Consider the following 12,758-nt stretch of genomic DNA (forward strand, 5'->3'; position numbering starts at 1 on the left):
CACCTGTAACAGCACTGACAGCGTGGATCTCACACTCACAATGACAGAACCTACAGCAGCAGCTGCACTTGTAACAGCACTGACAGCGTGGATCTCACACTCACAATGTCAATGACAGAACCTACAGCAGCAGCTACACTTGTAACAGCACTGACAGCGTGGATCACACACTCACAATGTCAATGACAGAACCTACAGCAGCAGCTACACCTGTAACAGCACTGACAGCGTGGATCTCACACTCACAACGTCAATGACAGAACCTACAGCAGCAGCTACACCTGTAACAGCACTGACAGCGTGGATCTCACACTCACAATGTCAATGACAGAACCTACAGCAGCAGCTACACTTGTAACAGCACTGACAGCGTGGATCTCACACTCACAATGTCAATGACAGAACCTACAGCAGCAGCTACACCTGTAACAGCACTGACAGCGTGGATCTCACACTCACAATGTCAATGACAGAACCTACAGCAGCAGCTACACTTGTAACAGCACTGACAGCGTGGATCTCACACTCACAATGACAGAACCTACAGCAGCAGCTACAATTGTAACAGCACTGACAGCGTGGATCTCACACTCACAATGTCAATGACAGAACCTACAGCAGCAGCTACACTTGTAACAGCACTGACAGCGTGGATCTCACACTCACAATGACAGAACCTACAGCAGCAGCTACACTTGTAACAGCACTGACAGCGTGGATCTCACACTCACAATGTCAATGACAGAACCTACAGCAGCAGCTGCACTTGTAACAGCACTGACAGCGTGGATCTCACACTCACAATGTCAATGACAGAACCTACAGCAGCAGCTACACCTGTAACAGCACTGACAGCGTGGATCTCACACTCACAATGACAGAACCTACAGCAGCAGCTACACTTGTAACAGCACTGACAGCGTGGATCTCTCTTGCAGGCCTGACAGCAAAGAGTGAGCGAGAAATACACTCTGAGCTTGATTAGAGGTAGCCACCCAACACCTGGAAGCATATGCATCTGTATGTAGTGGGGCACCAGTTTGAGAAGCGCTGAGTTAGATCACTAAACGTGCCCCCATCTTCATCGCTCTTCTTGGAAGGACTTGTGTGTGCAGTATTAGCCTGTGCATGCATGCTCTGTTAATATATCACACAAAGACAACAGTGCAGAACTCCAGTCTAAAACTTTGTCTGTGCTTTTCTTTCTGTAATATTATCCCCTTCACTGTCTGCATACACTGTGCACTGTGCATGTATAATTGGGCCATGTTAAGTGTTCTATCCATGCTATACTTTATAATGCAAGCATGATTTTTTTATGTCTTGTCAGAACAACTCCTCCTCCCCATAGAGTTCACACAAACAGTAAAAAAAAAAAAATTATAATAATAATAATCCGATTAGCGTTATATTGTATCGACAATTTGTTTAGTCTTGATTTATTTATTTATTATAATGTCTCAATTTAATAATGTCCAATTATTTTTAGGCTCAGCCCACCGCTACCTCCCCCGCGCTGACTTGGGAGGGGCGAAGACGAACACACGCTGTCCTCCGAAGCGTGTGCCGTCAGCCGCCCGTTTCTTTACACTCTGCAGACTCACATGCAGACACCTCAGAGCTACAGCGTTGGAGGACAACACAGCTCTCGGGCAGTTTACAGGCAAGCCCGCAGGAGCCCGGTCAGACCACAGGGGACGCTGGCGTGCAGTGAGCTGAGGACACCCTGGCTGACCTAGCCCTCCTCCCCCCGGGCGACGCTCGGCCAATTGAGCGCGGCCCCCTGGGAGCTCCCGTCCTCGGTCGGTAAAGGAATAGCCTGGACTCGAACCGGCGACGTCCAGACTATAGGGCGCATCCTGCACTCCATGTGGAGAGCCTTTACTGGATGCGCCACTCGGGAGCCCCTTTGATTTATTTATTTAATTGAATTATTGTTATTATTATTAATAACCGTGTTTCTGACAGCGATCTGATGCTCAAAAGGATCAACATGACTGCTACAGAGACTTTTCTGTATTTAAAAGTAACAGGACCTATGGGTTTTAAAGTACTGGATACATACAGTATCGAACTAATAGCTTCTAACGTCTTTCCTCTCTTTTGCAGCACCGATCTCAGCCCAGACTATGTAGACGAGGGTCTGGGTTCGAGGACAGCGAAGATCACGGAGCTATGGAGAAGGGAGTCCCTGAGCCAGGCCCCGCAGCACAGAGGGGAGGTCCTCCCACTACAGGGGGGGCCAGCCACCACTCCCCGGGAGAGGACGGGCCAGGGGGGAAGGCCGGGCCCTTCAGCAGCACCCCAGCCAGAAGAGACGCCAACTGGCAGGGGCCACAGGAGGCCGAGGACAGACCAGGTAGCGGCACAGCTGGGGAGCCCAGAGCGGAGCTGGGTCCTCAGAGGAGAACTCAGCCCTCTGCCTTCCCCTCAGCACAGGCGTGGGACTCCGACTCGGAGAAGGAGACTTTAGAGGGTGCGTTGGCTTGAAAGGGCAGTTCTGTATTGTTATTATTTTCTTTTATGTTGAACTTCATTTCAGAGATAAAATGCCATCGCTGTGGCGAGTTACAAGGTAATAATGACAGCAGTAATGGAACTCCCAAGTGATTACTGGAACGAGGGAGTTTCATTATTAGAGGAACAGGCCACAGCAATGCCAGTATCACTGTTATACTAGAGAGTGTTCAAGTGGTTTAGTTATTTACCTCTGTGTGAAATCTACTGCAAGAGTTCTCGTTTGGGGAGCAAAGCTTGAGCACCCACGTGAAGCGTTTCATCGATACAGGTGTCGTTTAATTAGTGTCATTTCCATAGAAAGAGGAGAGCATTGTCCGGTTGCTGTATTAATGAACAACGTGTCAATTTGAATAACTCTGGAGTAACTTTTTGTCCTCCTTTTAGTTTTTTTGTTTTGTTTTTCTTTTTCAGAGGAAGAACTGCAGCACTTTTCGAACCCGCACGGGCTTGCTTCCCACAGTCCAGAACCGCACCACAAGGTTCTAGATGTCTGGCAGAAGCCAATCAGGTAAAGAGAAGGGCAGATGCTATATTTTGGTACTGGCGCAGTGTAACGGATCCTGGCAGTTGTTAACACTGACATCGACACATAAACACGCACTTGCCTCTCGACTACAGAGCTTGCTCTTCGGTTGAATAGTTTAATTCAATGGGCTGAGATGCCCAGTGAGCTAGGCTCCTGACCCCTGTGGTTGAAATAGGGGGCGTGTGGTCGCGGTGATGATCCAATTGCTGAAACATACACCAAGCTAATAGCTCAAACAAGTTCTAATAAGTGTAGCAGGCGGTGTTGTGTGATGCAGTCCTGTTACGGATTCTGACCCCCTCTATAATGCCACTCTTTTGCATAGTGGTTATCTTGTGCATCATAGCCAGCCACAAACTGTAAAGCCCAGATCATGTAGCTAATATCGCACACTGACTATTTTGTAATTATTTCCATTACTGGGTGCTACCTCCGGGATCAGTTTCCCAAATATCCCACTCTCCTGTTTTCATCAATAGAAAATCACTCAACAGAAAATCAATGTGGATTTGCCTCTTGCTTTTTCTCTTGCAGGCCCGACAGCGAGGGCAGCACAGCACCTGAGCACGAGCACTTGCTTACCACTTTATCAAACAGCCCCGGCACTAAAGGGCTCCGCGGGGGCTCGGAGCAGCACCCCCGATCAAACAGCACTTCACCCTCCCCGTCTGGTGAACAGGAGGAGGAGGGCTCGAGCAGAACCACACCAGTCACGTCTAAGCACTTAAGCAGCGGCACACTACGCTCCGCCACGAGACTCGAGGAACCCGATCCGGAATCAGAAACATCGCGAGATGTGAAGGCGGCCGCTACCGATGACCCAAAGAGCACAAAAATAAACGACGCAACGTCTTCCCAGGGCCGCACGAATGAAGAAGGAGAAGGAGAACCAGAAGAGGAAGTCTGGGCCAGTCCAGTTAAAATGGTCTTCCCAGAAACAGCTAAACCAAAGGATGAGAAAGAGCACTTGGGAAAGGAGAGGTGGGGCAGGGCGTCTCCCTGCAGTGGCTCCTCAGAGGCGACATCGGAGCCCTGGTTGGAGACTGGGGAAGAAGAAGAAGACGTTTACTCTTTTCCCCGGTCGGACCGAGGAAGCCCTCCTTCGCTCTCCTGGCCACCCAGCACCTTTCCTGAAACACGAAAGCAGGTCCCCAGCATGCGAGCTGGCACTGCTGGAGGAACTGAAAGAGAAGAAGAAGAAGAAGATGAGGAAGAGGAGGAGCAGGAGGAAGAAGAATTAGGAGCGATTGTCACAAACAAGCCATCTCGTCCCTCTCCGGAGAAGAGCTCCCTCAAGGGGGAAAGCAGGACCCCAAACTGGGACTCCAGGGATCCGATCAGCAAGGGGACGGCATCTGCTGCCTCCCGTTCCGCGGGGTCCGGCTTCGAGGTGGGAGGGGGGCGCTACGGCTACAGCATCTCTGCGGAGGAGCTGAGAGGCAGAGAGGAGGATGAAGACGATGACGAAGACGGCGGTGAAGAAATCGAAGAGGAAGCACTTTCGGATGAGGCTGAGCAGTCGGTCTTCACTTGCGTGGAATGTAGCATCTATTTCAAAAAGCAGGTGCACTTGCAGGAGCACATGCTCCAGCACTGCAGAGCACAGCAAGGGAGGGAGGGGGGAGCGGCAAAGGAGGGGGCTGGTAGTGAAGGAGGAGGGGCAGGAGCAGGGGCAGGGGAGTTCTGTTGCCCCGAATGCGGGTGGGAGTTTGAGGATCGCGGCTCGCTGGGGCAGCACCGCCGTCGACATCAGGAATCCCGGGAAAAGATTATGGAGGAGATCCAGAAGTTGAACGAATTCCCGGACGAGGGGAGCGAGCCCAGGCTGCACTGCCCGAAGTGCCGTTTCGGGACCAACTCCTCTAAAGTGTTCGTGGAGCACGCCAAGATGCACATCAAGGAGAGAAACGAGCAGGCGAGGGACAGGGGCTACCAGCCATCACCCCTGGGCTTGTACCGGCCAGTCAACCCCTCCTCCGCCATCCCTCACCTCCCTTTGAAAGAGCGCTACGCCTGCCAAATCTGCAGCTTCCCGGCCCCCAACGAGAGCATCCTGAGAGAGCACATGAAGTACACCCACTCCCATCGGCTCCCCTGGGGAATGGACCAGCCGGACGAGAGTGAGGAGAGTCTGCCGGGGACCAGCAAGGACTCCTACAGCTTGGCCAAACCTTACCCCTCACCCACCAAGACCCCTTCCATCCCTTCGTTCGATGGTGTCCGATTCGGGCCGTCCTCGGGACTGAAAACCAGGGCAGTAGTTGTGCGAGATTCCCCCTTCCGTACCCAGACTCCGATCCTTGGTGGCCCATTTGGCCAGAGGAGTTTGGGGGTCCCCACAGCTCTCAAAGGTGGCCCGTACCGCCCCAGTGTCCAGCAAGGCCCAGATTCCCACCAGCCTCTACCCAAGAGGAAAGAGGTTGCCTTCAAAAGCATCGGGAACCGCAGGAGCCATGCCATGCCGGCCCACCCAGGGATGGGAAGCCCAAGCGGCCTCAGCTGGCCTGACAGTGGCCTGGAGAACCGGGAGACCCAGGAGATGGGGGGTGACGAGGCCTCCTCCGGCTCCGAGTTTGAGGACCATGTGGATATCTGGTTCCCAGAGCAGCTGGAGGTGCCTCAGAGAGCTCTGGAGCTCAAGTGGGAGTTCAGGGAGGAGCTGCGAAGCGCCGGGGAGAGCCTGGGCCAGCAGGACCAGCTGAGGAGGATGGTACCCATGGTCGTACTGGAAACTCTCAACCTCTTGCCCAGGATCCCCCAGCCGTTCCCCCTCCGCAAGCCTGGGCCAAAGAGTGTGATGGAGGCCCGGCGGCTAGAGTGGGAGAGAGCGGTGAGGAGTAGGATGCACTCCTCCTCCTCCTCCCCCCCGCTCCTGGAGCACCTCCTCTCCTGCCACCCCGGTGACGACTGCTTCCTGGACGATTTCCAGGAGGAGGGAGCTGGCTCGGAGCCGGGGGCGCTGAGGAGCGTGGAGAGGAAGTGCCCCTACTGCCCTGACCGCTTCCACAACGGCATCGGGCTGGCGAACCACGTCAGGGGCCACCTCAACAGGGTGGGGGTCAGCTACAACGTGCGCCACTTCATCTCCCCCGAGGAGGTCAACGCCATCGAGCAGAAGTTCTCCTACCAGAAGAAGAAGAAAAAAGGTGAGCCAGCACCGCTGCGGTGCTGCCTCTCGGCTGCGCTGTCTGATGGAGCTGCACGAACCAATTATCTGATTACTCGACCTTTCCGCAGAAATCAGGTGCTGACAATCAGAGGAGGATGGCTAGTGTTGATCAGGTTAATAATTTACCACTGCAGGCGAAACAGCTGGAGAAACAGCTGCTTGGATATGCATGGATCGCTGTTCTCTGCAGAGTCGATGAAAAGCAGCAACCATTGCAAATCCAAGCAGCTGTTTCACTTTGAATGGGAAATTAGCTCAATGACCCTCACTGTCCGCACCTTATTTCTGTGGAGAGCTCAGTCCGAATCATCTAATAATCGGGTCACGCAGCACTACTATCTGACTTGCATCTGACTTACATATAAAGAAATCTGAAGTATTGCAAACTGAATTAGTGAAGGGCCCTCATACAGGGTAAAAATAAAGACTTCTGCAATTTACTGTCAAGGTTGCCTCACAGTGAAATAACCCAACCTGTGAGCTATCTAATGGAGAAATATTAAGGGAGTGCTGTATAAGAAGCTATAGGACCTTCCTGGGTGTTACACATTAGATGAATTGCTAGCTTGTAGAAGCGTGTCATTTGCTGAATTTAATTCAAAAGGAAATAGTTATTTAAATTTACTCATGTACTGAGTTTAACAAGTCTAATCAAGCTCGTAGTAAAATCTGGAATAAGGGAAACTGCTATGCATTAGGACTCTTATTTCCATCTCTGCAATATGTCATGTGTAGTGTGTATATCAGGAATCCTTATAATAATAAGAGACAGTCTGCACACATGATCTATACTTCGTGAAATAACGTCCATATTTAAGTAAATATCTAATTCAGTCACTTGTAGGCAAAATCTGCATCTTCCTGGTCCTTTTTTTTTATTTTTGTCTCTGCAGTTGCGAACTTTGACCCGGACACGTTCAGCCTGATGCGCTGTGAGTTCTGCAGCGCTGGCTTTGACACGCGGGCCGGCCTCTCCAGCCACGCACGGGCGCACCTGCGAGACTTCGGGATCACCAACTGGGAGGTGACGGTGTCTCCCATCAACATCCTGCGCAACCTGTTCTCCAGCCGCCCCGACCTGGCCTTCCCCCGGGACGCAGCCCCTCCCCATTCTCCCCAAGAGCAGGAGCCAGCAGAGGAGGGGCCGGGGTCGGGGGGCAGCCCCCCTCGCTCCCCCTTCACCTCCCCGTGGAGAGAGGAGCCTGGATCACTCTTCAGTGAGGGTAGGCACAAGCTTCTCTTATAACTTCTGGTTTTATCAGTTAATATGTTGTGTCTCACTGTTATAAGCAGGGGTGAATTTGTGAACAAAAAGGTGTAGGATTCTTACAGAGGGACAGCATTTTTGTTTCCAGACCTAATGTGCTGACCTTGATTTATAGCAGCTCCCGTATATGCTTCAAGCTCTCCTCTGCTTGTTGGTTTCGTGTCTTATTGTTGGTGTCGGTAGCTGCATGCTGACCTTCCCCTCGCCGTGTTTAAACATAATCTCCAGGTCTGAACAACACCATTGGTGGGGCGACTGATCTGATGAACAGGAGTGACGACACTGCTGTTACTCCTAGACATTGCATCCTAAAATGTAATGTTACAGTTACACTTGATTGAGAGGGAAGTGAAGCAGGGCTGGCTACTCAAGCTGGGTTGTTATTTCTGTCCTGATAAGAGGCCCCCTACACACGAAGCATTAGATTATTATAATTCCCCAAAACAAAGATTGTCCTCGGGAACTGCTGTTAGACAGGGCTGTGCTGTGACTTGTACTCGCTGTTTCGGCAGGTATTCAATAAACCCATTCATCAACGAGTCGATTTCAAAACAAGCTGTCCTTCCCCCAGTTTACAGTTGAGTACAAGGCAACTAACACTGAGTGTTTTAACCCCTTCAGGCCCACAAGGAACTGAGCGCTTGTTGTTCAAACGGTTTCTTCTTAAAATACATTTGAGAGCGACTCGGGTATCACAAGGAGGAAACTGACCATTGGATGACCGGATCCAACCTGTCAGTACATTTGTTTTGTGCACCTCATTGCAAAGATGAGAAAGTTTGCATCATTTTTATTTGTGGGACGCATATGTCCTTTGTACCGTATAGGGTTAAAAGCCCACTGGATGTTTATTTTGCTCTGATCCGGGGCACTGACATTTTCACTGGTGTCCCAAGCCCCTGTAACGGAGTCACTGATAACAGTGATTGTTGGTTTTCTCGTATAACATTTATAATCGGTTTTAACACACGACATAGAATATTGTTTGGGATGCTGTACAATACAAGCTGATAACCGTCCCATGAGTGGGCTTACTGACCTTGAGTGGGTGAAAATCTGCTTGTATCTTATGCCTTGTTTGCACTGCCTGTCCCCAGGTATAGCTGAGCTGGCCAGTCTGGGAGAGGGATAGTTAAAGATCCAGTGGAATTGTCAGGTAGAGCTGACCCAGGAAGCAGTGGTGCTGCAGTAAAAGGTCATAGTGTTATTATCTTTAATCTTGTATTCATTTTTACATTTTTTTTTTAAATCTCAACATTGAATAGCAGTGCAATCGATCCTTTGCTGCCGCAGAGTTCCAGTGATTTTGTCAAACCCTTTCAGATTTCTAACTGTCAGCTGCTCTTCAATGTGATTTTGTCAAACCCTTTCAGATTTCTAACTGTCAGCTGCTCTTCAATGTGATTTTGTCAAACCCTTTCAGATTTCTAACTGTGCTTGACAGCTGCTCTTCAATGTGATTTTGTCAAACCCTTTCAGATTTCTAACTGTGCCTGACAGCTGCTCTTCAATGTGATTTTGTCAAACCCTTTCAGATTTCTAACTGTCAGCTGCTCTTCAATGTGATTTTGTCAAACCCTTTCAGATTTCTAACTGTGCTTGACAGCTGCTCTTCAATGTGATTTTGTCAAACCCTTTCAGATTTCTAACTGTGCTTGACAGCTGCTCTTCAATGTGATTTTGTCAAACCCTTTCAGATTTCTAACTGTGCTTGACAGCTGCTCTTCAATGTGATTTTGTCAAACCCTTTCAGATTTCTAACTGTCAGCTGCTCTTCAATGTGGTTTTGTCAAACCCTTTCAGATTTCTAACTGTGCCTGACAGCTCCTCTTCAATGTGGTTTTCCACCCACATGTTGAGGAGAAGCTGGAATTTCTTCTGCGTCCCACGAAGCAATAACTTTGTCGGGTTTGTGTTCAGCACAGCCTTCGCTGACAGCCTCCATTATTCAAAACCGTTTGCCTCTTTAGCACGCGCCTTTCGATGACGTGCTTCCGCACAGCACAGTTTGACGCTGTTGGGTATGAGATACGAAGCTGTGCTGTCTGAGGTGTAGCTGAGCATCAGTGGAAACAGCCTCCAGCTACACCTCTCCCAGACTGGCCAGCTCAGCTGTACCTGACTGGCAGTGGAAACGAGGCATTACAGCACCCTGCCCTATATGTACACAGTCAGCTCTCACTAATACAAATTTCAAAGGACCAGCAAAAGAAATGGTTTTATCAGTAATTCTTATTATGAGGAGTCCAAGCCAAATGCATTCTGTCAACTTTTATTAAAGTTACAATACAAGTACAATGTAAAGTATTATACGTTTAAAAGTAGTGAGCATTTTATTGAAAATACGTCTGTAATCAAACTTTACATATAGATTTGGAATTGTAAATGGAGTTTGTTTTCCTTTTTTCTAGGTAATTCACCCATAACTTCAAGCCCTCACGTGATAGATGAATTAGCCTAAATGTGTGTGTGAGTTTCTCACCTGACAGAAGGGCTCCAACTGCTCTGCAGTGGGAGTCTTATTTCCAGCCCTCAAATGTAACATTGTATTTTAATGACAGCACAAGTGTCTGGCCAAATTTATTTGATCTGTGCTTTTGAGGGGGAAAAAACAAAAACAAAAAAAACAATGTTACACCAAGCACAGCACAGTGGCTTTTACTGTGTAGAAAAGTCACTTAGTTTCTAAACACCACCGTTGTAAGAGGCGTTCAGTATTTAAATAGATTTAGTGAGATTATGAAAATGGAGCTTTATCATCACTGTGGGCAGGACAACACCAATAAATTGATCATTTTAGGCTTCTGTCTCTAACTTTATATTGAGGCGTCATACAAGCATCCGAAAGGCTGTATTTGCAGAATTACTTTTCGACTTAACTTTTGCAGTTAACAAAAATCAGAGTAAGTTATCATAACAATATAGTTAAAGAGAAAATTAAAATAACAGGTAAAAATGCTCCAAAACATTTTACTAAGTAGCCTGAGGACAATGGCGTTGTAGTTTGAATTTTGGGTTATTATTATTATTATTATTATTATTATTATTATTATTATTATTATTATTCGTTTAGTTATTGATAAATGTAGTTATTTATATATTGCAATACATAAATGTACACGTATCCTGCACTGTAGTTAAAATTAGCTTAAAACAAGCCGAGCGCTAAATTCATATTGATATTCATATTGAGAAAGCGAGTGAGCATATCTCCTTCATAGAATTTGACATTAGATTTGTGACCCCCCTCCCAAAAAAAAGAGAAATTCTCCGTTAAAAAAAAAGAAAAATAAAGAAAATCTGAGTTATTCCTTAATTCAAATAAAATGCTAAAATTGCATGTGTTGAAGATTAATATAAGTGTATTGGTTATAAACAACCAAAAAAAAAAACCCTTGCATGTTTTTTGCAAATGTAAAACTAAAAATCCTCCGACTGCAGCAAACGGATTCCTAGGATCCCTGCTCGTTAGACGGCATGCCTTCTTATTGGAATAATTGTATCCGATTGGAATCTGTACATCCCTCCGTCTCTCTCTGCGCTCTGCGCTCTGCTGTTCGGTCTGGGATCGCGGTTTCCATGTCGCGCTCGTTCGATTGGTCATGCCTGGTCACCCCAATGCATGTGGATGGAGCAAAATGGCCGCCTCCAGCTCCCCGCAGACTGTAACAAAAGCAGGGAGCGACTCTCTGATTTTTACAGCGAAGGAGATCTCTCAGTCTGCTTACGGTGAGGAAGCGGGGGTCGGGGATAAAATCTCGAGCAGGGGGGGGGGGAAGCAAACAAAGGGGAGCAGCTGTCTGGGTGATGAGCTTTATTTAATATTATTTATTAAATTAATTTTTAGATTTTTTTTTTTGATTCGTGCTCTGGGAACTGTTCCGTCTGCGGTGACCTGTTGTTGTGGTGCTAGTTACACTTTCTTACTTGAGATCTGTACTGGTTTAGCAACTTCGATCGTGGGGAAAATAAATAAAACACTAATTGTGCTACAAATTTAAACGCGACGGGGATCCGACCTCTCTGCTCGGCTTTTTGAACCGAAGATGAATCGGTGTTTATTTACACTTGTGCTTTCGTGACGGGCCCAACGCGCAGGGCACGAATCTCTTGCATTATTAATCTAACAACAATTACAATGGATCACAAACGTTATTAACAGTTTATTACTTGTCTTTAATGGAATGATAAAAGCAGACGATTTTCTATTTTTTTTTTTTTTTGGTATATAATAAACAGTTGAAGAAATCGTGAGTTTTTTTTTTAATGAAAGTTGAAACCCTAGCTAGTACGAGGCGCCGCCGTCACATTTTAATTTTATTAAATATTATGAGACTGGTTATTGTTGGAGAGTTTATTTTCAGCGTGCGTGCTGGTGAATGGGTCGTTTTTGCTGTGCGGCGGTCCATTCTCAGTTAGTCCTTATCATGATTAAATCAGTTGAGAAGTTTTCCAAACCGCTGAAAAGTTTCCCTGATGCTCCGTGCCAGTGTCCAGATGGTTCACGGGAAGCTGCCAGATGTTTAGCAATGCCGGGGTACATTTTTAAAATGTTTTGCTCGGTCGGAATGCTGTGTTGTGTTTTTCTAGCTGGAGAGAGGGTATGTGTGGAATGTATGATAACAGCTTGACTATATTGTTTGTGTTATTAGGTTTTAAACTGCCAGTTTTTTTTGACAGCCGCGTTGAATCTGGTTTGTGTTGAAATCAGTTTCGTTTTTAGATTGTCGTGACTCAAACCATTTTACTGAATGGCACAAACGTGCAAAAATGAGCGGACAACAAAAAACCTTCTTTTATTTTTCAATTGCAGTTCAACATTTACATCTGGATTGCCGTTAGTCTTTTTTTCAAGGCTGCAGCAGGGAGATTAAAATTTTTCGGTGCTTTGACGTTTTAAGTAGGTGCGCCTATTAGATGATGGTTAATGGTCTTGTTGTCATTTAACTTAAGGCTCTATTTTAAAGATCTAAACAAAATCCTGCGTTATCTGTATGTTGATCCTGCTAGTGTCTCCACCAAACTTGGAAAAGTTATTGACATAACCAACAGGGATGGCAAGAAGACTCCTAATGCATAGCAGCTTCATGCATTCCTTGTTTTAATACCAACTTGATTAGCCCCACTGTGTGTGAGTCTACCAAGCTCAGGTGTGTCTTATTAAACTCAAAGTGAAACCAGGAATGGATCACACTGCTATGCAGTGGCAGGGCATGAAGTCGAGGTCATGAAGGGCAAGGCAGTGTTGCCTTCGTTGGGCTTGGAGACTCAGGGGC

General features: G+C 47.4%; 1 protein-coding gene across 3 annotated transcripts in view; it reads left to right on the plus strand.

Annotated features, from left to right (window-relative positions):
* LOC117402016 (protein Wiz) overlaps positions 1-12,758 on the plus strand; it is a 30,370-nt gene that overhangs the window by 2,871 nt on the left and 14,741 nt on the right. For 2 of the 3 annotated variants that reach the window (XM_059007082.1, XM_059007084.1), the window contains exons 2-5: positions 2,110-2,476; positions 2,932-3,028; positions 3,581-6,192; positions 7,109-7,438. In XM_059007082.1, coding sequence (XP_058863065.1) covers positions 2,176-2,476; positions 2,932-3,028; positions 3,581-6,192; positions 7,109-7,438 — 3,340 coding nt within the window. In that variant the 5' untranslated portion in view covers positions 2,110-2,175. The remainder of the gene's footprint in view (positions 1-2,109; positions 2,477-2,931; positions 3,029-3,580; positions 6,193-7,108; positions 7,439-12,758) is intronic. The other variant, XM_059007083.1, reaches the window with a different exon arrangement.

This window comes from Acipenser ruthenus, chromosome 34 (genome assembly GCF_902713425.1).
Source record: "Acipenser ruthenus chromosome 34, fAciRut3.2 maternal haplotype, whole genome shotgun sequence".
In the NCBI taxonomy this organism is placed as follows: domain Eukaryota; kingdom Metazoa; phylum Chordata; class Actinopteri; order Acipenseriformes; family Acipenseridae; genus Acipenser; species Acipenser ruthenus.